The sequence below is a fragment of the Bactrocera latifrons genome, unplaced genomic scaffold (assembly GCF_001853355.1).
Source record: "Bactrocera latifrons isolate USDA-ARS-PBARC rearing strain unplaced genomic scaffold, ASM185335v1 scaffold_80, whole genome shotgun sequence".
Taxonomy (NCBI): domain Eukaryota; kingdom Metazoa; phylum Arthropoda; class Insecta; order Diptera; family Tephritidae; genus Bactrocera; species Bactrocera latifrons.
Genome location: NW_017537490.1, coordinates 970,022 through 994,655, shown reverse-complemented (window position 1 = coordinate 994,655; position 24,634 = coordinate 970,022). Strand labels below are relative to the sequence as shown.

Sequence of the window (24,634 nt, the reverse complement as noted above, 5' to 3'; positions counted from 1 at the left end):
TTGTTATAACAGGTCAAGTATTGCCTTTTCAATAGAATTTCTCCAAACCTAATTCTGTAGACTTGCTTTATGCTGTGACGACAACAACAACGCATGTAAATATGTAAATTGTTTGGTCTTTTTTAATGTTTTCTTTCTTATTTGTTGAGTATTGTATGCTATTATTTAGCTTATAGTAAATTTTTTTTTATAATCATTTCTCAACAATCTGAATATAAGTTGAAAAACCYAACTTCAGTGTTTGCTTAAAAAAATTATGTACTTACGATTATATCTATTACTTAAGCAGCCTTTTGTTTTTAGGAGAAATCTAATTGAAAATTTTAAATATCAGCTATAACATAATTATCTTTAATATATAATTATATATCGGTAATTGAGCAAATAATATTTACAATTGTTTAGTAAAAGTTTCGAAACCAATAGCAAGTTATTTTTTAATTAAGCAATACTTCAAATACTGAAGTATAAATGAATACACAAGAAATTCGTGTTTAAATTAACTGAACAATGTAAGACATAGTACATACCTATGCAAATATGCGTATACATATGTATTTATAATTTAAATATGCAACGACACACATTAGAAGTTTATTTAGCTAAAAAAAAAGCTTAGTAAACTGTTTCTGCTTTAAAAAATATAGGAAAAAAACTTCTTAATAATTTTAGAGCCTACAATTATAAATCATTTAAATGTGTATGTATGAATGTATTTACAAATACTTTATAAATATACGTGCATTTATTACGTTAGGTTTGTGAACACAATAGAAGATTAAGGAAATGTTGTTAATTTAAAATGAAACTATGGCAAAATCTGTCGAATTATGCAATTCTCATATGGAAGGCAATGGAAGAACGACAAAAAAAAAAGCTGCTTTAAGCTTACATTCACTTATGTGAGTATGTATGTAGGTAAATATAGTTTCCTTTGTATTGCGGCTTTGCCAAGGATACTTTATTCGTAGCGGAATTGAGTTACACAAAACTGTACTGGTTGTCGACCGCGCGTGGCCCCATTTCATTTGCATTCAAATCGTTAATGCTTGCCACTCTTGCACCACTAAGGTGTGGATTCTGTAAATGACAATCGAATGCAAATATAAATAAATGATTTTTTATTTTTTTACGTAATATAGCCAACAAACAGCGACAAAAAATGTTACGAAGTTTGTAGTTCACGAGTTGTAAATATTATAAGAAGCAATGTCACTTTTGTTAAGCACGCCAATATACTCCTGTTTAGGAGATTTAAGATTTAGGTTAGTTATCCCAGTTTGCTTTGTTTTGATTTCGGCTTCAATGTTTGTTGGCTATATATGTCACAACATATGTAAATATGTACCGGTGATTGTAAAGATACTGTTGACGTGCGTAGTTGTGGCGTGTTTAATTGCTGTTGTTGTTGTGGCTGCTGCTGCGGCGGTTGCTGTTGCTGCTGGTGTGATTGTTGTTGCTGTGCTGGTATTTGCGGCGGTTGTAGATGTACATGATGATGATGCGGCGGCTGCGTTTGTTGCTGCTGCTGCTGTAGGAACGGTAACTCAATTTCGCACGTTTTTAAGCGCACACTCATGTTCATTGTGATTACATGTTGCGGCTGCAATCCGCCAGTAAACAAATGCAATTGTGGCATGGAATAATAGGAAGAAAAGAAAATACATGGCACTTTGATTTTGAATACGTGACACGAACACATTGCGTGCGACTGGTGTTAGTATTATTTGATTTTGTTGTGGAAAGCTGATGACTCAGATCCATGCAACTAAACGTAAAAAGGATTTTCAATACAAACATACATAGTTATGCATATACTTATATATATATATATATATATATATATGAAGAGAAAAAGTATCTAAAATATTACGAAAAAAAATATAATAACAATAATTGAAATATTACAATAAAGGAAATTGTGCTAATTTTAACATACACAAACTAGACGAAAGAAAAGTTTAAGTAAAATATTACTTATTTTAAATTTAAAATCAAAGCTACCATTAAATTTGTACATAATTTTTGATTTCCACAACTTTTTTGTAATTATATTCTAATGTTAAACGCTTTATGCTCGGTGTCCGTATTGAAAACAAGTCAAGTGCAAAATTTAATGGCGCCATGTTGAATTTTTGTTCAAGGAAGTCAAACAAAAAAAAAAAAATAGAATTTACACAAAAAAAAAAAGCAAAATAAAATACGAAAACATCAAATCAAAATCATCACTGACACTGAATGGACTCCAAAATTTAGGCTATCTCACATGTCTCGGTGATGGATGCTGTTGCTGTTGTGGTTGATGCCCACCGTTTGTTTCAGCATTGCTGCTGGCATCAATTATGCCGCTACACGAAGTTCCTTGATTATGCACCCACTCGGTTAGTGTAACATCAGATGTGCCGCCCGATTCTAATGGTATTGGATTGTGCCGGAAGTGCTCGAGCATCTCCTGAATCGAAGGAAACCATAAATGCTGTACACGGCATTGGCCCTTCTCCGACAAGGTCATACGTAAATGTTTAGCACGTCCTTGAAAATTGAATGTGAGCACAAATTCACCTTTGCGCGTCTCACTTTGACGCACTAAAAAGAAACCATGTCCTGCTGCTTCTGAATGTAATACCATACGTGCTGCTTCTGAACGCGGCAGTGTACCATGAAACCAGGGATACTGTCGCATTTCAGCCGTTAAATCCGCTACATTTATATCCAATTCAGAATCACATTCGGGTTCGAAATTACTCGACGCCGATAGGCGTTGTTCACCGCGTTCGCCAGGTCCGACACGTCTCGGCGGTATATCAGGTATACCATCTATTGCATTGCCATCATTACCAATAGTTGCCGTTGCACCTACTCCCCCATTTCCAGATGCCAACGCATTGTCCGATTGCGAACTGCTTGGGCCGACATTGCCGTTAGAACCAAGTATGTTTGTCTGATGGTATTGTGGATTATTAATGCCACCACTGCGTGGTATAGTGCCATCTGTGGAAGTTAAATTGCCGCTCGGACTCATAGCCATTGAAGTTGTTGCCGAAATACCACCCATTATGCCGCCGACACCACCGCCACCAGTAAGCAATGCATCTGCCGATTCCAATGGCAATTGCTGCGTAGGCGGTGTACGCATGCAGTAGCGTATTGTGGCTAACCAGCTGTGCATTTCATCACTGCTCTCTGCCTCAATAACATATTCCATATTGTTATCTGCCTTCAATACAAAAGTGTTTTCCCGGTCGGGCATTTCAAGTCGTGTTGTTTTTCTTGCCTCCGATATTAAGAAACAAAAAACGCCACTTCGAGGCTGAAATAAATAATTTTTATAATTTTAATGAAACGTAAATATATTTAAAATTTAACGCTGAGAAACCTTCGTAGCTTTAGGTGGTGTATAGAACTCCAACATATAACCGCCAACAGCTTTCACTAGTGCCAGACGACATTTTTCCCATTTTTGCGTGCCAGTTGGTTGATCCAAACTTTCGGGTGTTAAATTATAGACGTAACCTTCTTTACGACATTCAACAATAATTTTCGAGATCTTTGTCTTGCTGTGTTTGCTACCATCTAAATCATCACTGTTCTTATGAAAAAGCGTCTGCAGGAATAAGAAATTCTAATATTAAATATATTAAAATGAACTGTTCTATATTATTATATGTATATAGACAACTGTTAGAATTGGTAAAATTATTGCCCACCTTGCCCTTGCGCAGACCTTTGAAAGAAAGGCGTCGAAAAAATGCTTTTTGAAAAATTTTCGGCGAATCTTCCGCTGTGTTACCACTTTCTTCTAATGAATTTCCATTACCAGTCTAGAAATTAAATGGAAACAAAATTCATTGAAAATTCGTAAATACATTGCACTCAAGGAGAACTAACCTTAAGATTGTTACGTCTTTGACAGAATTCAGTTTCGAAATGATCCACAAATGCTTCGGCAAACTTTTGTCCGAAGCTCCGATAGGAAATATTGCGCGCCTCTTCAGGTGGTAAATTACCATTTATATAATTTATACAAGCCTTAGCAAAATCAGCTGCCGCTACACGTGAATGACGCTCACAGAATTCTTCCCAACTTGTGCCATATGCATATGAAGTACCACTAGCAGTGCTCATATTTGGTATAAGGTCACCGCCTACTGCACCACCGCTGCTACCGCCAACACTACTTCCGCTAGCAGGCCCAATATAACCACCAGCGGTAAAAGTATTTGCTGTACTATTTCCGCCCATTTACTTAATGAATTGTTTTTATTATTATTCCTCTTTATCCGGCACGAAAGTGTCTGAAGTAAATATTCTACAAATTAATAGTTATATAATCCTGTATTTAGCACGTTTGCAAATATATTACTTTTAACTTAACTCATAAGCCTCGAAAACTTGATTCTAATATGTTATTTGTAATTTATGTAGAGATACATATAACACACATTTGTATATTTTTTATTTTAGCATTGATTTATTAAATGGCTTGACAACTATTTTAAATTCGAATAAATAACTCTTTGACGAAAGTAATTGCTGGTATCAATTTTTATGCCAATAACACAATTAAACCTGTTTTTAATATGATCTAAATTATTACAAAGACATTTTTTAAATTTCTTGTGATATCCTTGAATTATATATTTTAAGTTCGTTTTTTAAGAAAAAAGTTCAAAAGAAAAACAAATATTTACTACATATAAATGCAAAACATATACTTATGTAGATGTGTATATTCAATTACATACGTATTCATATGTACATACCTAGTTGGAACTAAATTACTATTTATATTTTTAGCAAACGCCTAACCAATATTTCTTTGTTTTGATTCAATAATAGTTATCCGTTTAATTTTATATTAACTTTACTAACAATATTAAAAATTTGTATTTAATATGGTTATGATTTGCGATCAATTCGGGGGAAAATACTACAAATTGTGGGACCTAGTATTACTTGATCACTTTTGGTCAAAAAAGCGGCATTCACCATGAGTAAATGTATCCAACCAGCTGTCGTAATTTAAATTTCAGTTATACTAAACTCACATTGAAGTTATTGGTTTCTTAAAAAAAGTTATTTCTCTGTTAAGATGCGCATTTTCTCATATGCTTCACGCCTCTTATTGTACACATGGATTTTCTCGTCCTCTTAAGAACGAGAAACAGCACTTATTTCACATTAGACTTATCTAAGCATTTTCATTATATCTATGATATATTTTCAATACTTTTTTACACATCTCCTTTTATTGATATAAATTTATTTGTTAAAATTTTGTTTTTAAACGGTCTTATAAATAAATAAAAGCGGAAAAGCTGGAAAACGCACTGAAGAGAAGAAAAAATTTTCACTTTGCTATTGTAAACGAATTTGCCAACTATTCTTTATGCACAACAAAGATGTTGCCAACTGTAGATTTGAAATTAATTGCCAACTACATATATAAACGTTAAGCCAATCACAGGAGCGTCATCTAGAACTGTATGTTCTATTAAGAGTTTCGAGTCGTTATTTTAAAAATTATTAGTAATTATTATATGCGACCTGGTCTACGAAAAGGGAGCTTACGTAATATTTTGGAAATTACAAAACTGGAATATACTAGACTGACTATTCATATTTTTTATTGAAAATATACAATTTTCACAATGCTCTATGGATCTATGTTACCCAGTCTCTAATCCTATTTTTCAGTACATGCCCAACGCTATCTGCTACCAAATATACAACTGGAGTGGAATCAAAACTATATACGGCTAGGGACTTATCACTAATTGGTATAATCTGTTCAAATTCAATACCATTGTCTCTCTAAACTAACTTTAGAAATGGTTTTGCCTCTACAACAGCACATTTCCTCGGGCTTTGGTTAGTTGACTTTAATAAAACCAGCATAAACCTTACCATCCAAGCAGAGATTAGATAACAGCTACAGCAGCTACACATTGTAGAAATATTGTCCAATGCAGCAAAAAGATTAGAAAAATCAAGCAATTCAGATGTTTCATATATATTTTTTTATTGTTAAACAATTTACTTATATTTTAAAATTATATCAAATAGTTCAACATAAAAAATTTGCATTTATATTAAATATTATACCTTATTTCATCAGTTTTTGCTAAATCTTATGCAATTTACTTGTAATTAGTAAATTAATACAATAGTAATAAGAATAAAAAAACTAATTTAAAATTCAACGTATTACATAATACTTACGAATATATAAGTATATTCAAAAATTGCCTTTACTTAATAGCTACCCTTGTGATTTTTATTTTACAAATTTTATTTTGTAAAATATTTCTATCGATAAGTGCTGCGTATTTGTGTTGTTGTGTATTCAAATTTCATCTGCAACTTGAAAATGGTACGAGTTGTGTAAATACAAATACATATACTGCCGTATTTTAATAAACACTCTCTTGAAAAAATAATCTCGAATAATTTTATTTTGCCATGATATATATATGAACTTTACTTATGAGGTTCAAAAATCTTCCAACTATTAGAATGAAAACATCGATGGGTTCATTGAGAGATATAGAAAGATCGTGTTGAAACAAATTATATTGATATACTATATAAATGTTAAGTTGTCTATTAATGTCTTTGCTTATTGTTTATAAGAAATGCATCGGTTTTAAGTTGACGTTTGTTTATGGTTTGCTGAGTTGTGATGAATAATTTGTATAATTTCTGATAACATGTTTACCTACTAAATTGTCAAAGTGAGCCTAAAGAAATACAAATTCTCTATTCATTTGATAATAAATAAAAAAAAAAAACTTAAAGTATAAAAGTTGTTATCAATAACCATAAAATAGTTATAGCAACGCGAACACATTTAAGTGTGTGGAGAAGATAATAATTTTAATATTTCCCACCTACAGTTACTCAAAACACAAATTAAACGTTTACGCAATTTTTGAAAGTGATTGACTTTTGAAGTTATTAATTTTACAGTATTTCTTCATAAATGTATTACTTAGCACATTTTCTTTTACAATGTACATCCGTATAAACAATTATTTTATTAATAAAAAGTCTAAAAATTAGATTAAAAAGTTAGTCATTGAAACTTTTTGTTTTTAATCATTCAATGTATAGGAAAGCTTAATTTATTTACTCAATTTAGTTAGATTGAATTCGAAATGTATAAGACGTGCAATGTTTATAGAACAGCAAATCTTTTTGTTTTTGTAGCGGCAGAAATCATTCCTGAAGTAATTTCAAGAAATTATGCCCGATTGACAGTGCTTGGCCGGATAAAAATCCCGTGCGTTCCGTTTACATAGATTCAACTGCCGTGTGACAGTACTGTGAACATGCGCTGCTACAGCGAGTTATCATTGTTTCTTTAACATAAAAAAACTTAAAAATGTTTATAAACATTGGCCCTCTAATGTTTTGTTCACATATTCTTTAATGGTTTACTAATTTGCTTTAAGCGAGTTTTAATAAAATTCAGTTCTATATAAAAATTAACGAAATCGATTCGTTCAGATGATAATTATACCTAATGAGTGGCTTAATGAGTACTGTTTATTGTATGTATGTATTTTCTTGTGTGTTTGTATATATTTATCTATATAACTCATCATTCTCAACGTGCGGATGTAGATTCGTAAGATGATGTACTGAGGCATGTATTTTGTATATGGAAATATACATCGACATTGCTGTAGTATTTATTTTTCTCAAGTGCGCTAAATTTTGGCTTTTTTCACTATTTAATACAATGTTGTATTAAAGGATGTTTTACATACAAATATGTTACTATTATTGAATCTCATTTTCATATCTGAGCGCATTACACTTAAATCTTACTATATTTTAGTTCAATAAAAATTTTTCAAAGAAAAATAAATATGTAAAAATTAAACGAAAAATGAGTAAAAATTTTTTCTTGTCTTAAACTCTTGATTCAGCGTACATACTACGTATTATTCACAACCCCCACCCTCATGCATGCTCCAAGTTGGTCTATGTCTATTATTATAATTAAAATACAAAAACTAAAATAATTAATTCCTTGTATAAATGTAGTTCGTTAAACGTATRCGAAGGAAAAAAGAGGCTAAGCACTCAGACTTCCAGTTGCTTTGATGGTTGCTGCGTGATGAACGGTTCACTCCACATGCGTCGCAAGTCGCCCTATAAAAAATTATCAAAATATGTTAGCTTCTGAGTTTATGAATATTTTAGTGCCAAAATAAATGTGAGGAAAAATAATGAGTAAATAAAGAAGCCCACAATTATGCAAAAAAAAATCTTAGCACTTTTATAAAACTTCTACAATAGTTGTAATTGTAATGCTGTAATATGCACCCCTAATTATARTTGTTTTGAAAGAAAAAAATTTTATCTTCGGCTGCAATAAGGCTGTAATACCCTTCATAGGTTCAAGTTTTCTTCCAAGAGCTTAATTTTGATCCTTCAGTTTGTATTGCAGTTTTATGATATGGTGGTCCGATTTTCGGAGTTGCCTTGGACAATAATATCTACCAAATTTTGTGATATATCTTGTGAAATAAAAAAATGTTCTACTATACATGAGCTTGATTTTGATCGTTCAGTTTGTACGGCAGTCCAGACAAATGAGCAGCTTCCTGATTAGAAAAGGATGTGTGCAATATTTCTCAACGATATCTCAAAAACTGAGACAGACGTGTTATATACTTAATGGCAAACATCTCTCTTGTATAAAGGCCGATAATCATAATGCAAGAATTTTATAAACAATATTTATTAAAGTTTCTATAGCAATTTCGGAACGCAAAAGGAACTGCATTTTCCGCACCTATATATAGATTTTTTTATTACAAATATATTACCTTGAGATAAGCCATAGTCAACAACGGCAATAACGTAAACGGCACCAAATATAATAATGCCGGTTGTGCTGCTTTGAAAACTTCTGAGCTGACGGTAGCGGTGAGCAGACCAAGAAAGTAGCTATAATAACACAAATTTTGTTGTTTTATTATTATTGAAAATTAAATATTGTAAACAAGTTAAAAAGAGTAATGAAAGTGAAATATATCACTTGGAAATTACACATTTACAAAGGACTTACCCCAACAAGGAACAGTGAAAGTAGGTAAGCCTCGAACCCACTCCTTTCGGTGGCTGCAACGTGGGATCAGTAGTTATGCCTTGCGATTTCTTATATGCATCATAACGTAAAACAAAGCATAACAGCAAACCCGGCATCACAATATCACCTAGACCCAACATTGAAAAATGCCCACTATTGTGTATACTYGGAAAAACCAATTTGCCTGGCAAGTTAAGTTTTGGTGGCTCTTTCACAATACCCCCCAAGTTTAGTTTTCGCGCTACTATGCCCACCGGATTGTCAGCAGGCCGAGTGGCCACCTTAACCATCACATTTGTGCTAAAGATATACGATGAAAAGAATACCCAGAAGACATCGTAGATGAGCAGTCCAGTTAGCAAAAGTGTAGACACTTTAAGACTTGGCAGGCGTACAAAAGCGATAAATGCCACACATAGACCCATGCCCATCGCTGCGATATATTTAAAAGAAACAGATAAATATTGATATACGYATTTCGGTGCAAGAACTTACCATCCATTAACAGCCAATGTCCGGTGAGTACCCAAATACATACAATTGACACAGAGAGTGCAAAACTGAATAATTCAGCCGCAGTAAAGCGACCACATATGCCAAACGATATGCGATTACCATCGGTGCATGGTCGTATAATGTACTGACACATGGGCAATAGCAGAAAGGCTAAAGCCACTGTTGCAATTACTATAAATTATRAAAACAATTAATCAGAAATTTATGCTTAATTATGGACGTTAAGGTCCAAYGAGAATGAACTCACTTGCTGTACAAACGGCGAATAGCAATTGCATTGAATCGAAAAAGAAAAACATAACCAATAATGAAACTGAAGCTCCGAGTGGCAAGCACAATGCGTGCATTGTATCGAGCGTTGCGAATTTGCCTAAAAAAGATAAAAATTATATTATAACTTGTTAAAGAACAAARCAAAGAGTTAGTTGTGATACTCACTAGTCTCTTGTTCCACAGGTTCCCCTGTTAGTAAATTCATCATTGATTCACTACGCTTCTTTTGTTCACGTTCACGAGCCTCCTGTTCAATATTCAAACTACGAAAACTGCCATACACGATTAACAGCATCGAAATGAGACATGTGGAGACGCGTGAAGAATCCATGACATTCGATGTCCAATGTACTTCGCGATATTCTGTGGTAGCGGACTGTGCGTTAAGACTGCTGCTATCGACGACTGCTGCTCCTGCTCCCCCGCTCACTATGCCGTGCGACATTGCGCGCCGTAATTGATAACAGCTTGTTCGTAGTCGTGTGCTATTGTGCGTTGTACGCTTGCGCACTAGCGTCTAACGCCACAAACCCGCGCACACACACCCCGTTATGGTTATGCACACTAGATATGAAGTGCTTAAATCAATATTAATGCACCACCTTTTCCTCTAGCACACCAAGTGTTATACATGCATATAAGTATATTTAATTATTCTACTTTCGATTCGGCCTGCGTGATAGTATTGCTTAGTTTGTTGTTTGTCTGTGTCGACTGCCTGCCTCCAAAGTATCATGTATGTAGTTTGAMGTGTATATTTGCTGATAATGTGGCTTTTAGATACCTGCTAAGTAAACCGAGCTCCTGCTCAATGTGTTATTAGCCATGCACACGGTTTAACAAYAGCGCTGCTGCGCTGATTGTCTTATCAGCAGGGCAGGCAGTGGAACAGCGAATGGTTACTACCTGAGACCCCAGCGTGTTGTCACAATATTGCAGCAATTATTGGAATACCATAAAAAAGCAAACAGTGCAAAGTAGACTGATCGTGCAATGACTTTCATACGTTTACTGAAAAAAAATAATAATTCAAAAAATGTAAATAAGCTTGTTGATATTATATAAAAAAGTTTTCCTTATACATTTTATATACATATGTACAAATAACTGASGAATATAAAATATTATATTTATAAAGCAGATAAGACGTGAAAACTTGCTTCTGGCTGCATTTTTAATTAAAAAAAATATCATAACCTATCGGTCAAAAAAAGATCAATATGCATGTATGTATATAAAACGTAAATTTAGATCTACGTATGTATATTATCACAAATAGTACTTAAACATACACAGATTGTTGCATAGAAACCCTCGGAAGGGTGTTTATCCCGAAAGGGAAACGGTATAATATCTTTGAGTTTATTTACACAGATGTTACCCACCAAAAATATTTCCGGTAGGAAGGTGATATATTTAAAAAAAGACACCTTTTTAAGAATTTGTCACCAAAATAGAACACAAATGCTATAATTAAAGAACAAAAGAGTAATACATTTTTGGAAAATAAGTTAAAAATCAACAAAAATAAAAGTTGTTTGTTGTTTGCAGTTGTCTTATTTTTTTTTTTATACACTTGCCTAAGTATGTACAATACAAATGATATAAATAAAAAAAAAATAACATATTTTACGAAAATAAGTTATAAATGTCTACAAAAATAAAACTTGTATTTGCAGTTGTCTTATTTGTTTTTATACACTACCTACGTAAGAATGAAAATAAAAATAAATAATACATATAACTTAAAGTGGAGAATTGGGACACAGTCCCAGAGCTCAGTTTGTAACCTTTCTGATTTTTCGKCGGATTAGTACAATCGAAGTATTTTCTCATTAGCAGCTTCATGTTTTATAATTATAATAAATATGCATATAAAATAAAATTAGTATGCATTTTACAAAAATTTTTATTAAGGTGTTACAAKGATTTCACGGCTTCAAAAAATCGTTCCTTTTTGTCTTATTTAATTACTCAAGTTCATCCAAGCAATAGTTTTCGAGATACATTATTTATAGTAACTTAAAACTTTGAACCTCGCTTTTATAAAAAGTCGCTTTGTGTTTTCAAAGTCGGTTGTCAAGACTTCTCACTAACTACTCAACCGGTATTAATGAAATTTTACACTAGCTTTCGAGATATAATTTACAGGTCCTTAAACGAGGCAGTTTTTTAAATTACAGCTATAAAAAAAAAAAATCGAGGAACTTTCACCAAAATCTTTGTAAAATATCCATGTATCCTTTGATTAAAAAAGTTTGATTCACTCTTTATAATAAATTTTTTTTAAATAGACCATTTTTGCTTGGGGTACCCATATATGGTACATATTAATATTTTGAATTGTTCATACTTGAAATGAGATTCAATTATACAAGTCACACGTTCAGCATTAAATATGATTAATAACTAAATAAATTTTTCACGATCGGTACTCCTTTTGTAGTCGAATGATAAAAATTGTTTTGCATTAACTTGAGATTTGCCGATTCTCAAATCGCAGATTTATTATATATACGGGTAAACTACCTTCTACATAAATATGATTTTTAGGACCAATTTTTTATTCCATCTTTATTAAGAATAAATTGAAAATAAATTATGAAATGCCAGTACAGGAATTGAAACATTTTTTATATAAATATTTTTACTCTAAATGTATACATTTGTATATACTACAGAGAGAACGGTATATGTTGCCATTAGCAAAACAAAGAAGAAAACTTATACGAAAAGTTTGCTGTAGAAAGAAGAATACGAAGTACCACATTAAAAGGAATGAAAAAACCTATRTTGTTTTTGTGTTATAGTCATTATCTTCATAATTACAACTTTATTATATACAGAAAATTGTAATTGTAGCAAGMAATATAATAAGAAAGTTTTCGGCTTTAATAAAGTTTTCTTCAAATATTATTAAAAGCTTAGAAAACAGATTACATTCACATAGCATTTCTGTGCAAAACTTGTAGYACACCGAACTTATTTTAAATGAATAGATAAACCGATTTTTATTTAATTAATTTTTCTTAGCATTCATACATATGTATGTATATTTCGTACCAAKTATATAGTTTTTTCTAGCTTTAAGCATTTCTTCGCTTACAACTTACTACATAAGTGTTGTGAGTTTTTCACTTTGCCTAAATACATTTCCACAGCACTTTTCTTCTATAATGCACACAGCTTACGTCAAATCTGCGAGAAAATATTTTTATATATACATAAACCCAYAATGGACCACGAAAGTTTACACCTCTTGTATATATATCTGGTAGATAACTTGAATAGTTTTTTAGTGGCTTTCTTCACCCTTACATTTTYTAATTAATATACATTCCATTATTTGATTCAATCCGTTTACACTTGAACGCACTACCGCACTGTGCATAAAAACTATTTGCAGTTTTCTTTCTTATTGTCCATTTTCGTGTTTAATCCATTAGTGTTTGCATACCTTTCCTGATATATGTATTTATGTTAACTTTCTCGCTCTCTTATTTATTATCATTTATTATTTCTACTCTTTCATTGCTTTTGTATGGGGTGACCAGATATATTTTGTTTTATATWACTTTTTAGGTAAATTTATTGTCTGTATAATCATAATTAAAAAAAAATTGTCAAAATTTCACATAAGCATTCCTTCTTTACAGTTTTTTTTGGCTGGGATTTAGAATAGCATCCCCGGATTTCGGGAATAAAATGAGTATTACTGGAAAGGTGGCGTTCTCCAGATCACGAATATATATATATATAGTAGCCTACTTTAACTTATTTTAGTTAAATTCTCTGCATTTGCACAATAAGAAAAGGGTTGCCATGGTTATTTTTTTGAAGCGCGGCGCGGAATGCAAATATCTTTGAAACTATATATATATATATTTGTGATCTGGAGAACGTCACCTTTCCAATGATACCCATTTTATCCCCGAAATCCGGGATGCTATTCTAAATTTTACCCGTTTTTTTATTTTTAAATAGTATATTCAAGTCAAAACTCGATTTTGTTTATCTATGTTAAAACTCTTAGTCTTTTAGTTAAGATTGGTGCATTATTTGTTGCTAAGTAACCGAATATTAAAGTCTGGTAACATATCTTAGTTTCTTGTGGTTTAGCTTTCGCAATTCGTAACATTTACGCCRAAATGCATTTCACCAATAATTTTATGAATTCTGTTTTAAAAGCACTTCTGCAATTAATAAGTATTCATGTGAAAAAGGACTTATTTCTTTCTGAAATCTTTTTTAAATTACTTCATTCAATGAAAACTTTGTGAATAAAACTACTACATTTACAGCCCTATTTTAAGAAATCCTCAACCAAGTTGTAAGGAAATAAATGTAGTACTGTCATTGTAAARTGCATCTGGGTTGATGTTGCATCACATAGTGTTGCTATAGTGCATTAAAATTTTTTAGTACTTTATCAAAACGCAGCACACAATTAGTATAGATGTTGATATGTATTTATTTATAAAACACTATAAACAAATTGTAAAAGATTTATATCTTATGTATGTTTGGAAAAAAAAGAAAAATGACCACGGAAATAGTTATATAAAATATACACAAGTCTCTGATAATCATCAAGCAGCAAGTTCTTTCAGAACCTGTCCTGCTATTACCAGGCGTTGTATTTCGGATGTACCTTCGTATATYTCCGTAATGCGCGCATCACGATAATAACGTTCAGCTGCCATATCGCTAACGTAACCCATGCCTCCTAAAACTTGAATRCATTGATGTGAACAGAATGTAGCTGCTTCAGATGCAGCCACTTTTGCCATTGCAGCTTCTTTCGTATATGATTTACCATTATCTTTCAGCCAAGCTGTACGCCAAACAAGTAATCGCGATGATTCTACCCTTACCGCCATGTCCGCCAGCTTTTGTTGGATAATTTGTAATTTAGCAATTGGTTTGCCAAAAGAATTACGATTTTGCGCATAATTCGTCGCCAGTTCTAGCGAGGCTTGAGCTATACCTAGCGCTTGACTTGCAATACCAATTCGACCTGCGTCCAAAGATTGCATTGCAATTTTGAATCCATAACCAGATTTRCCTAAAATATTTTCTTTTGGAATTTCGCAATCTTCAAAAATTAGCTGGCATGTAGAACTTGCTCGTATTCCTAGTTTGTCCTCTTTTTTTCCAAGTGTAAAACCTTTTAATCCTTTGGGAACTATAAACGCTGATATTCCTTTGTGTTTCAAGGATTTATCTGTAGTGGCGAAAAGTATGCCAGCTCCRGCTTCAAAACCACTGGTTATCCACATTTTCGTACCATTTAAAATATAGCGATCGCTCTTTTCCGTTGCGGTTGTAGAGGCAGCACCTGCATCTGAACCATTTCCAGGTTCCGATAGTGCAAAAAAACCGACTTTGTCWCCAGAGGTGTAAGGTTTCAACCAAAAATCTTTTTGCTTTTGTGTCCCATACGYAAGAATTGGCCCTAAAAATAGCGAATTATTAACAGACATTATCACACCACATGATGCACATCCACGAGATATTTCTTCCATTGCTATGCTATATGCCAAATAATCCAAACCCGTGCCGCCTAATCCAAAAAAAATACAAATTAGATCACGACTCGTGTAACAACAACTTAACAAACCGTATTCTTCCGGAGTTGTTATAGACATAAGTCCCAGTTCACCCATTTTTTTCAACTGATCTTCAGGATATAAATGTTCACGATCATGTTTAGCTGCTCTTGGTACTATTTCGGCATTAACAAAATCTCTACATGTTTTCTGTAACATTTGATGGGTATCAGACAGTGCAGATAAACAGGCAATACGCCTTATTGCAGGATTCTGAAGAGTACCATGTCGGCCTTTGGGGGGAACAAATAAATACACACACATAGGATATTTACAAATCAAAGTTCAGTTTAGCAATAAAAAAAATGTAAATATTTCTTTTCTTTTAGCAAATTTGTATACTTACCTAGAAATTTGCCTATATTAACGAGCGACTGCATAATGGAGCGGACAATTAGAATATCAGCAAATGAATGATTTTTTTTAGCATAGAAACTTAAATATAAATATGCACTTATCAAAGCAAAGTATAAAAAATAAAACAAAACGAACGCAAAAACGATGATTTTTAAACGGTTTCTATAGTCGATTGAAATTATCGATTTAGCGCCTGCATCAAGTAGGGGAAAGAGGAGAATTTCGAATATCGCATTTTTTTTTTTTACTAAATTTAAAAATTTACATCTAAAGCCTTACAATTGGATAAATAYTACACATAAGTATATCTCTTACCAATTACGGTTCATATATATCGCGAATATGGATATATTGTTAAATGCAATTAAGTTGCATTTGTTTTAATTTACTAATATTACACTATACTATATTATGCATACAATACGCAAAATTACATTACTTTCTACTCAAAGTAATAAATGATGTTTCTTTTTTTTCGTGAAAGTCGTCGTAAAAATTACCTTAAAATTATCAAAACAACATCATATTGTATTTACTGAATGTATCATGTCAATACATAMATTTTTCGATTATGGTTCAGTTGGAATTTCAAAGTAATGGCGAATTCTTTGTTTTAAATCGTGTTTGAAGTGTTCATGTACGAATGCAAATTCTACGGCATTCAGTGAAAGTTGCAGCAAATCGTTTTTCGTTAAGTTAAATGTATTTTTTGCTAATACGAATTCATTGGACAAGGTGGTGTCGAAAACACCACAATCGTCAGTGCATAATATTACTGCCGCGTTTTTATCATTAAAAAAAATATGTTTAAAATGATGATCGTCATAGCATTTTACAGTGGAACATTTCACATTACTCGTTAAACAGCATTCAATGGCTATATTTTTTCTATACATTTCATTTAGTTGAAGTTCATTTAGAAAAGTGCCATGACCACAACGTTCCATGCCGAATTTAATCATTTGATCAATTTCTGCAGGATTGTGAATTTCAGCACAATGCAAGGCTAACTTTAAATTGTTTTTTCGAGCTTTTTCCAATACTGGTATAAAGTGTATGAAATTACCCAGTTTCGGATTACCGCTGAAGTCAATACCAGAGATAATGTCTTTATAAGTGTCCTTTAGCTGTAATGCAATATTAACCGTTTCTTCAGCCTCAGCTATGCTTTTACTTCTATCAATAGATAGCAGCAGGCTCACATGAATACTTTCAATTTTCTTAGTACGTTCTATGGCCTCCAAAACACTTTTCACATATTCTTCTTTGGACATTTCCGAATTTTTCTTAGGAGTTGTGCGTAATTCCAAATAAATAACATTATCTTTGGCAAAATCTCTTATTGTTAGCTCTGTAGCCAATTGTAGGCCCCTCTTAGTGGCTGTTAATTCGTGCATAAAACGGAACTTAAGAAAGCATTGGTCAAGATTTCCACCATCGAATACCAACTCTTCGCTGAGTAAAACCTTTTCATTGGAATTCACGCCGTATACTTTTTCACACAACTCTTGAATTGATTTAGTGCACAATGACCCATTGAGATGTGCATGTAATTCAATCTTTGGCATCTTTCGTATAAAATTAGTAGTATCCATCGCACACAGGTTATTTCACTGAAATTTAAGCATATGTAGTTGTTTACCTTATCATATATTATGGGTAAAAACATTTTGAAATTTGAAATACCTTCTTTTTTTTATATTTCTGTATTTGCTCCATCAGCTGTGGATAAAGAAGTAAATAAGCGGTGATGATTGAAATCAATCGATAATATCGATATGTGTCAACAAGCATCCGTCAGATAAAAATGTATGATCTTACTTTGTAATATACAAGTTTTCTTAAAAAAAAAAGTAATTTTAACAGGGATTATTTGGTTTAGAGCTATATTTTAATATACCATGCTATTGTGAAAACGGAAATCTTAAAAATATTTTCAGTTCTCTTTATAATCTATGTCGTCCGGCTACAATTTTTTCTGATACGGCGCCATCTTGTGGCAACGAGTTAACGCAAGCAGCTGTTTATTTAGTACTGTTGTACAGTTTGCGTGAAAAATATCTAAATACATTTCAGTTTACGAAATTTTGGCTAAGACAATTTTTGAATTGTTTGTGTGAATCAGAATGGTTGGGTTATGTCGGTTATGTGCCGCTGTTCGTAAAAAGGATATGCTTATTCCAATGAACYTTGATATTTGCCATAAAATGAGGGAGTGCTTTGGAATTGAAATGTGTAACAGTGGTGATAAGCTTCCCAAATGTGYCTGCGGCCTCTGTTTAGAAACATTGGAAAATGCCTTTTCCTTCTTCCAGAAAGTAAAGGAGTCGCAGGAATCATTAGCTTTATTATTGAGTAGTTCAAAAGATGACAAATCTGAAAMTGTTAATGAAGTTTGTATTAGATTAAACGAAAGTGAACTAACTAATAGCCAAATTACTGCGCAATATATARAATCGGTTAAAGATGAAATTAAAGGAGTTGACATAGAGACCGATAATGTGTTGACATTAGATTCGATGGAGCTTAATATACAAATGATACATAGATGTATAGAAGAAGATGGTGGGGATAAATATAAAAGTTTGGAAATTCTAAATGTCATGGATGTCAATAGTTCGTTGACTGATATGGATGACAAAGTTGGAGGGGGGAGTCTCAGCCAACTTTCAGAAAACAGTACAGATGTTAAGATCGAAACATACTTTTTGGAAGATGTAGACGACGATTTAGAAGAAGGGTCAGAGGTTAATGCAGAAACCACGGAAGCAAAGTCGGGAGAGTTAAATGAAAACAGTTTCAAACCTACAATTATTGAAATCTTACCTGCCAACAATTGTGTAACCACTTCTTCGAAGGTTTGTTTTTGAGTAAAAATTTATGCATGTATTTACACATTCACAGAAGTATATATTTTCATTTCAGAGTTTTGAAACAACTGAAGTTAATAATGCTCAAGTATACGAATGGAGATTATATACCTGGATTTGTCATTCTTGTTCTGAGATTTGCGAAACTTTCGCTGAATTGCTTTTACATGCTAAAGAGAAACACGAAGTGCAAGAGGTCAATTATCTGCAATACAAGTGCACTGATTGTCAAAAAATTTGTGCGCATTATAATAAATTTCTTAATCATGTGCGATTCCGACATCATCCTGAATTAAGTTTGCGTTGCGATGCCTGCGATAATCAGCAGGAATCTTATCAACAATTATCTGCTCATAGAGAAAATTGTGCTGCAGCACAACAATATCCTTTAGTAGATTTGTGTAATATATGTGGAAAGAGTTTTCACAGTCGGAATGCTACATTAGTACATTCACGTGCACAACATAATGAGGAACATAGTGCCAAATCCAAGAGTCATCAATGTACTCAATGTGATAAAAAGTTCAAACGAGTGGCGAATCTGCGGGCGCACGAACATATTCATTCAGGTACGTCAAGCTATATTGCCCAAATATTGTTAATTAATAATAAATATTGTTAATTAATAAGCTATTATAATTTAAGGTTTAAAAGAGTTTGTATGTGATATATGTGATCGGAAATTTCGTCAGAAACATAATCTCGAAGTGCATTTGTATACACATATAAACGAACGARTTTTTGAATGTAAAATTTGCAATAAAAGGTAAATGATTTATTTTTTATTTCAATGAAGTATTTAATTATTCATCAAAACCATCATGTACATATGTATGTATATATTTAATTCCACAGTTTGAAAACTTCAACAAGTTTGGAGAAGCACCAGCTAATTCACAAAGATATCAAGAAGTTCGCCTGTGATTATTGTGATAAAGAATTTCGCACAAAAGATGCAAAGCTTTCCCATGAACGTATACACACTGGGGAAAAACCTTTTAAATGCAAGTACTGTGACCGGTGTTTTCGTTTTCGCAGTGGTTTAATGGTTAGCTTAAATACACTTTTGAAGTCATTTAAAAAAAAAAATACCTATAGTTTCGTTTAATATTCCCTACAGGGCCACATTAATTTACATACGGGSGATCGTCCATATTCCTGTCAGGATTGCAGTCGTCAATTCACCAACTGGGGCAATATGAACAAACACATGAAACGTTGTTCTAAACGCCAAAGCAGTGGAAAGAGTACGTAGTTATGTAGTTTTAACGATAACAAAGGAAAAACACTTCGATTTGTGTGGTAAAGGTGTATTTTTCTTAGAAAGTAATMCACAGCTTAACAGTTATTATACAATCATTATTAAAAATACGCGTATTCGCTTCTGGGTTGTKTTTGAAGTTACAACACATCTACGCTTTGGTCAGTTTGAGCAACTAATGTTAGACATGTAATATTGTATAATATATCCAAATAATACATCTAAATAATAATATAAGTGAAGACTTTGGTACAAATTTTCGAATAAATATGTTGAATGGGATACTTATATTAAATAATGTCACAYTTAAATAAAAAATTTAAGTTGCGTTTATGTTGGATTTCCATAGAATTTAATTGTAATATAGTAAAATTCCCACAATAAACAATTTGGTATAAATAAATCAAGTTTAAATAAATTATCGTATGCCCTATAAAATTTACTTCGTACACGATACTTTTCACTGACTTTACAATTGTGAAAAATAAGTAGTATTATTTACTTTTTATTAAAAATTCAAATTTATTCCGAACAGTTTAAAAGTTTTTAGCTGAACTCATTTTGCAAACACATCTATATTATATTCCATAATGGCGCAGAGCATTTGGGWTAAACAGTACAGTACAACTGGAAATATGTGGTTGTATGAAGGAAAATTTTCATCTATTTCCAAATTGTCGGGAATAAAAAGAGGTSAAGTAAAAAGCATACATTGACTGGCAACTCGTATTTGTCCAATTGCAATTACGTCTCTTATCCGCCGTCATTTTAAATGTCGTTTGTTCGTTTCCGATCTGATTTGTAGAAGTGGTGAAACTTGTGCGTGTGGTGTTTTAAAAAGGATAGGGAAAAGTTCAATTTTTTTTTTAATACATAAGGTAGTTTTGTGTTAAGGKCTTATACTAAATAGATTAAACTTTGGGTGAGTATACAATAATATTATGTTAAAATCACATTCCAATTGGTTGTGCTTCGTAGTTCTTCTATAGTAAAAATTTTTGTTTTGTAAAAATGCGTAAATAGTTTGAGCTACATATGTACATACGTGCTCCTTTGAGATCTTTGAGACGCCAGTGAATAATCGCACTCAATTTCATTTTACGGTCATYCATCACAGTCTCATGATGATTTGATTTCTAGATCTTGACAGTTTAATATGCAAGGACCAACTATTTAAACACGAAATTCACTTTTTTTTTTATTGTGAAGAGAAACTGCAGAGGTGGTGTCACTTTGGGTCTAATATTTTGAGTACGGTTGAATGAAGTAACATGTYCCTTTGATATTAACTTATCGAAAGGAAAGAATAGAAATTTTGTGTGTTTTGTGCGCTATTTCGATCAGAGGTTCCCCAACATAACAGCAATCGGCTTTGTAGTGGAAAGTTCTACAGTGAAATCAGCTACTAAATTGGCGGCGTTGCGTGAATTTTCCAGAAGAACGGTGGAGTTACTAATTATCCGAGAGACAAGGGGATGTTCGAGCAAGCAAATAATTGCACCAATATGCAACACTGTTTTTTTTTCAGATACTTAGCTGATACTTATATTGTAATATTTTTGCGTCGAATATGATTCGCTGCTTACCAGTGATTCAGTTTCTACATCTCATAGATTTCGAATTACACTTAAAAGAGGGTGGATGGCGCCGGAGCATRTGACTCGTCACCCGAACTTGCAGACGGATTCAAAATGGCTAATGGATTGGGCGCCGGAATCTATTGCTCTAAGTTAGAATTGTGGCGCCCTTCAAGCTTTCGAAATACTGCTGAAGTCTTTGCGGTTAGGAAAGGTTCTGAGATAGCTTACAATACCGGAAATAATATAAAATAGATTAAACTCGATAGTTAAAGAGCTTATATATTGGCCATAATTGCCCAAAGTGATATCCGTCGGGCTATCGTACAGTAAGCAAGTCCCTAAAATCGATAAATTATGAAATTTCTAAATGGAAAAAAACGCGATTGCGTTTTACTCACTTCGTCTCGTCGTCTCGAAAGGACTACATTACGATTGTTGCGCCAATGACAGGACACAACTTATCAGCATCACTTGCCAGCCGGATGGGCATTACTAACAACGCCACGTGCAGAAAGTGCTGGAAGTAGGTTTTAGAGACATGCTTGAATACTTTATCTGCTTTTGTTCAGCCTTATCTAGAACTCGTCTTAGATATTTAGGAGCTTCACTTTTCAAGGGACAGAATGAAGTATCAAAATTAGATATCAATCCTCTTTTAGAATTAACAAAAACGATTGAGGCCTGTTTTTCGAGTACTTCAGTTTGAATTAAATTGAACATTCATTTGACATTACTGAGGAAAAGTAGGTCTAKGTGTGGCGTGACAGTCGACTAGTATAACCTACTCAGGATTAGAGGACAAAAATACATTTTAATCATTGAAAATAGCTTTAATATGTTTCAAAATATTATCCATTAAAAGCTATACTTTTGCCACACTGATTATGGCATCTCTAAAACATGCAATAACCGTTTCTTCAGTTTTCAAAACGTATATCTTTAACGCACGAGAATAAAAAGAAATCATTCGGTCCTATGTCAGGACTATAGAGTGGATAACTTATCAAATTTATGTTTTGAGTACTCAAAACTAGTCGATGTGTGAGAGTTTGCAGAGGCGTGGTGAAGAGTCATCCGTTTTGTTGTATTCGGCTTACCTTAGAACACCATGTAGTCGACAGATCTTTACTTTCGAGCGCATACGCGTAAATACACGTTTCTTCATCTGTCAGGATGCTATAAACGTGTTTCGAACCAGAGCGATCGTATTTTTTGACTTTTCAATCGATTGTCAAACTGTGCGGGATCCAAGGTTAAAAAATTATTTTACAATCAAATGTCCACACAATATTGGATGTATGCTGTGCGTTTATTTGTCCCTATTTCACGATAGGTCATATAGATCTGGTAATATTTGTTTGTGTACAGCATCAACAACTTCCGGAACAATAACTCTACGACCTCGATTGAATCCAACATACCATCGATAAACAGTGGCCCTTTATGGAGCTTCATTGCCAAAAACTAAATTAAGTTTATCGATGCAGAGTTGCTAACTTAAGTCCAGCGATGAGGTCCATTTCTGACTCAATGCGTATGTAAACCAGCAAAGTTGCCGCATTTGGAACGGCGAGCAACCTGAAGAGATTCAAGGGTTGCCATTTTATCCAGAAAAATTGCTGTGGTTTGCAGGCGGAATCATCGGTCCATATTTCTTCAAAAATGATACTGGTAAGAGCGTAACCGCCAATGGCTACCGTTATCACGTCTCGATAAACTATATTTGATGCCTAATTTGAAGCTCGTGATCTCGGCGACAATTCGTTTCAACAAGATGACCCCAATTTCTACACATCGCAACAATCAATTGATTTATTGAGARAACACTTCGGTGTGCAAATAATTTCACGTTTTGAGCAGATATCACACGGTTAGACCCTTTCCTGTGAAGATATGTAAGTCTGAAGTCTATGCAGRCAAAGCATCTTCTATTCAGGCCTTGAAGCAAAATATCACCCGTGTCCTTCGGCAGTTACTAATGTAAATACTCAAACGAGTCATCGAAMATTGAAGTCAAGGSATGGACCATCTGAGATGTAGCCGCRKCCAACAATAGAAAAAGATAATCTGCAAAAACTAAATACCAAAGAGTGTTCTTTCGAATGATAATAAACATTCCCCATTAAATTTGAAGCTCCTGTGTTTTTTTTTTAAGTAGGGGAACTCGAAATGGATCACTCTTTATAACAAAAATATCAAACATAATGTTGTGAGTTGCCATATTACAACACTAGGGTTACCAATCCCAGATATATGTATATAGGCAACCTACATACATCTGCATATTTTTGCAGCATTTATTCACTGAAATATTTGCATAAACTAATACTTACGTGCTTCCAGCCAACTACTGATTCAAATAATTACAATGCTCATATTTAAATTTCATAATTTTTTATTATTTTTTTTATTGTTAATTTTATTGCATGCACAAAAATGTTAATCTTACCATTTTATATTCTAATATATTTTTTCATACCTATAATGTGTATGTAAGTATGTATGCATGTATGTATGTATGTATGTATGCAGTACTATGTAATTATTTTCATTCATGTCTATACTCTTTGTGTTGTCAACACATAGCACAACTATTTCTATTATATGTATCTCAATTAATATTTCAACTTTGTATAGTAATTTCATCTTTACGCTAYATTTTCCTTAGAAATCCTTAACGGTCCACATACATTTGGTATGTACTGTCTTACATTTAACGCTGCAAATTCAAACTTTACAACCAATAATAATTCTGCATACATTTAAGAASACGAGTCGTACATTTTTTCTCATTTTGTTTTGCGATCTTTCTTTAAAAATTTGAGGTTAAAAACATACAGTTTATTTTTATATATGGCTGTGGTCTTTTATTGTTTGCAATTGTTTTATAACAGCTGTTTAAAGAATTCGGTTTTTAGGTTTTTTTTTTATATTAACTGCAACTACAATGAGATATTGAAATGAAATCAAATAACTTAATGGTTTTGGTATTAAACAATTTTGCTTTCATTTGCCTAAGATAATAAATATTTTGCTTTAATTATTTTTTATCAATTATTTTTGTA

The 24,634-nt window shown here is 32.8% G+C and overlaps 5 protein-coding genes across 13 annotated transcripts; 1 reads left to right on the top strand and 4 right to left on the bottom strand.

Moving 5' to 3' along the window:
• Positions 1 to 753: 753 nt before the first annotated feature.
• On the bottom strand, positions 754 to 5,291 carry LOC108976849 (SH2B adapter protein 1). Of its 2 annotated transcripts, XM_018946218.1 has the most exons (7): positions 5,049 to 5,291; positions 3,889 to 4,309; positions 3,708 to 3,821; positions 3,377 to 3,622; positions 2,267 to 3,310; positions 1,349 to 1,603; positions 754 to 1,080 (listed from the first exon to the last, which is right to left on the bottom strand). In XM_018946218.1, the coding sequence occupies exons 2-7, from the start codon at positions 4,240 to 4,242 to the stop codon at positions 982 to 984; spliced, it is 2,112 nt and encodes a 703-aa protein (XP_018801763.1). In that variant the 5' UTR covers positions 4,243 to 4,309; positions 5,049 to 5,291; the 3' UTR covers positions 754 to 981. The 2 variants fall into 2 exon arrangements, with proteins under 2 accessions (XP_018801763.1, XP_018801764.1); XM_018946219.1 differs by lacking the exon at positions 754 to 1,080 and having other exon boundaries at positions 1,522 to 1,603; positions 2,234 to 3,310.
• A 1,384-nt stretch (positions 5,292 to 6,675) lies between these two features.
• On the bottom strand, positions 6,676 to 14,211 carry LOC108976852 (signal peptide peptidase-like 3). Of its 6 annotated transcripts, none has more exons than XM_018946229.1 (8): positions 13,006 to 13,339; positions 10,677 to 10,903; positions 10,058 to 10,610; positions 9,867 to 9,989; positions 9,599 to 9,790; positions 9,083 to 9,536; positions 8,841 to 8,961; positions 6,676 to 8,160 (listed from the first exon to the last, which is right to left on the bottom strand). In XM_018946229.1, the coding sequence occupies exons 3-8, from the start codon at positions 10,335 to 10,337 to the stop codon at positions 8,092 to 8,094; spliced, it is 1,239 nt and encodes a 412-aa protein (XP_018801774.1). In that variant the 5' UTR covers positions 10,338 to 10,610; positions 10,677 to 10,903; positions 13,006 to 13,339; the 3' UTR covers positions 6,676 to 8,091. The 6 variants fall into 6 exon arrangements, with proteins under 6 accessions (XP_018801774.1, XP_018801769.1, XP_018801771.1 ...); XM_018946224.1 differs by having other exon boundaries at positions 10,058 to 10,903; positions 13,006 to 13,090; positions 13,149 to 13,339; XM_018946226.1 differs by having other exon boundaries at positions 10,058 to 10,903; positions 13,006 to 13,090; positions 13,211 to 13,339.
• Positions 14,212 to 14,397: 186 nt separating this feature from the next.
• LOC108976854 (short-chain specific acyl-CoA dehydrogenase, mitochondrial) lies at positions 14,398 to 15,987 on the bottom strand. Its single transcript, XM_018946231.1, has 3 exons — positions 15,848 to 15,987; positions 15,513 to 15,734; positions 14,398 to 15,455 (listed from the first exon to the last, which is right to left on the bottom strand). Exons 1-3 carry the CDS (start codon positions 15,879 to 15,881, stop codon positions 14,482 to 14,484), a joined length of 1,230 nt encoding a protein of 409 aa, XP_018801776.1. The 5' UTR covers positions 15,882 to 15,987; the 3' UTR covers positions 14,398 to 14,481.
• Positions 15,988 to 16,003: 16 nt separating this feature from the next.
• LOC108976856 (adenosine deaminase-like protein) lies at positions 16,004 to 17,583 on the bottom strand. The gene is made up of 2 exons (XM_018946233.1): positions 17,545 to 17,583; positions 16,004 to 17,471 (listed from the first exon to the last, which is right to left on the bottom strand). Exon 2 carries the CDS (start codon positions 17,451 to 17,453, stop codon positions 16,428 to 16,430), a length of 1,026 nt encoding a protein of 341 aa, XP_018801778.1. The 5' UTR covers positions 17,454 to 17,471; positions 17,545 to 17,583; the 3' UTR covers positions 16,004 to 16,427.
• A 303-nt stretch (positions 17,584 to 17,886) lies between these two features.
• LOC108976851 (zinc finger protein 436-like) lies at positions 17,887 to 20,245 on the top strand. Of its 3 annotated transcripts, none has more exons than XM_018946222.1 (5): positions 17,887 to 18,712; positions 18,783 to 19,297; positions 19,374 to 19,494; positions 19,584 to 19,776; positions 19,849 to 20,245. In XM_018946222.1, the coding sequence occupies exons 1-5, from the start codon at positions 17,985 to 17,987 to the stop codon at positions 19,981 to 19,983; spliced, it is 1,692 nt and encodes a 563-aa protein (XP_018801767.1). In that variant the 5' UTR covers positions 17,887 to 17,984; the 3' UTR covers positions 19,984 to 20,245. The 3 variants fall into 3 exon arrangements, with proteins under 3 accessions (XP_018801767.1, XP_018801766.1, XP_018801768.1); XM_018946221.1 differs by having other exon boundaries at positions 17,887 to 18,716; positions 18,784 to 19,297; XM_018946223.1 differs by having other exon boundaries at positions 17,887 to 18,716; positions 18,784 to 19,297; positions 19,827 to 19,941.
• The last annotated feature ends 4,389 nt before the right edge of the window (positions 20,246 to 24,634 follow it).

Bases quoted from the DNA above. Each gene is read 5' to 3' on its own strand.
- LOC108976849 (XM_018946218.1), bottom strand. From the start codon at position 4,242: ATGGGCGGAAATAGTACAGCAAATACTTTTACCGCTGGTGGTTATATT. The intron at 3,822-3,888 runs GTTAGTTCTCCT...TTTAATTTCTAG, and splicing joins AAAGACGTAACAATCTTAAG to ACTGGTAATGGAAATTCATT. The intron at 1,604-2,266 runs GTGAGATAGCCT...GGCGGATTGCAG, and splicing joins AGCATCCATCACCGAGACAT to CCGCAACATGTAATCACAAT.
- LOC108976856 (XM_018946233.1), bottom strand. From the start codon at position 17,453: ATGGATACTACTAATTTTATACGAAAGATGCCAAAGATTGAATTACAT.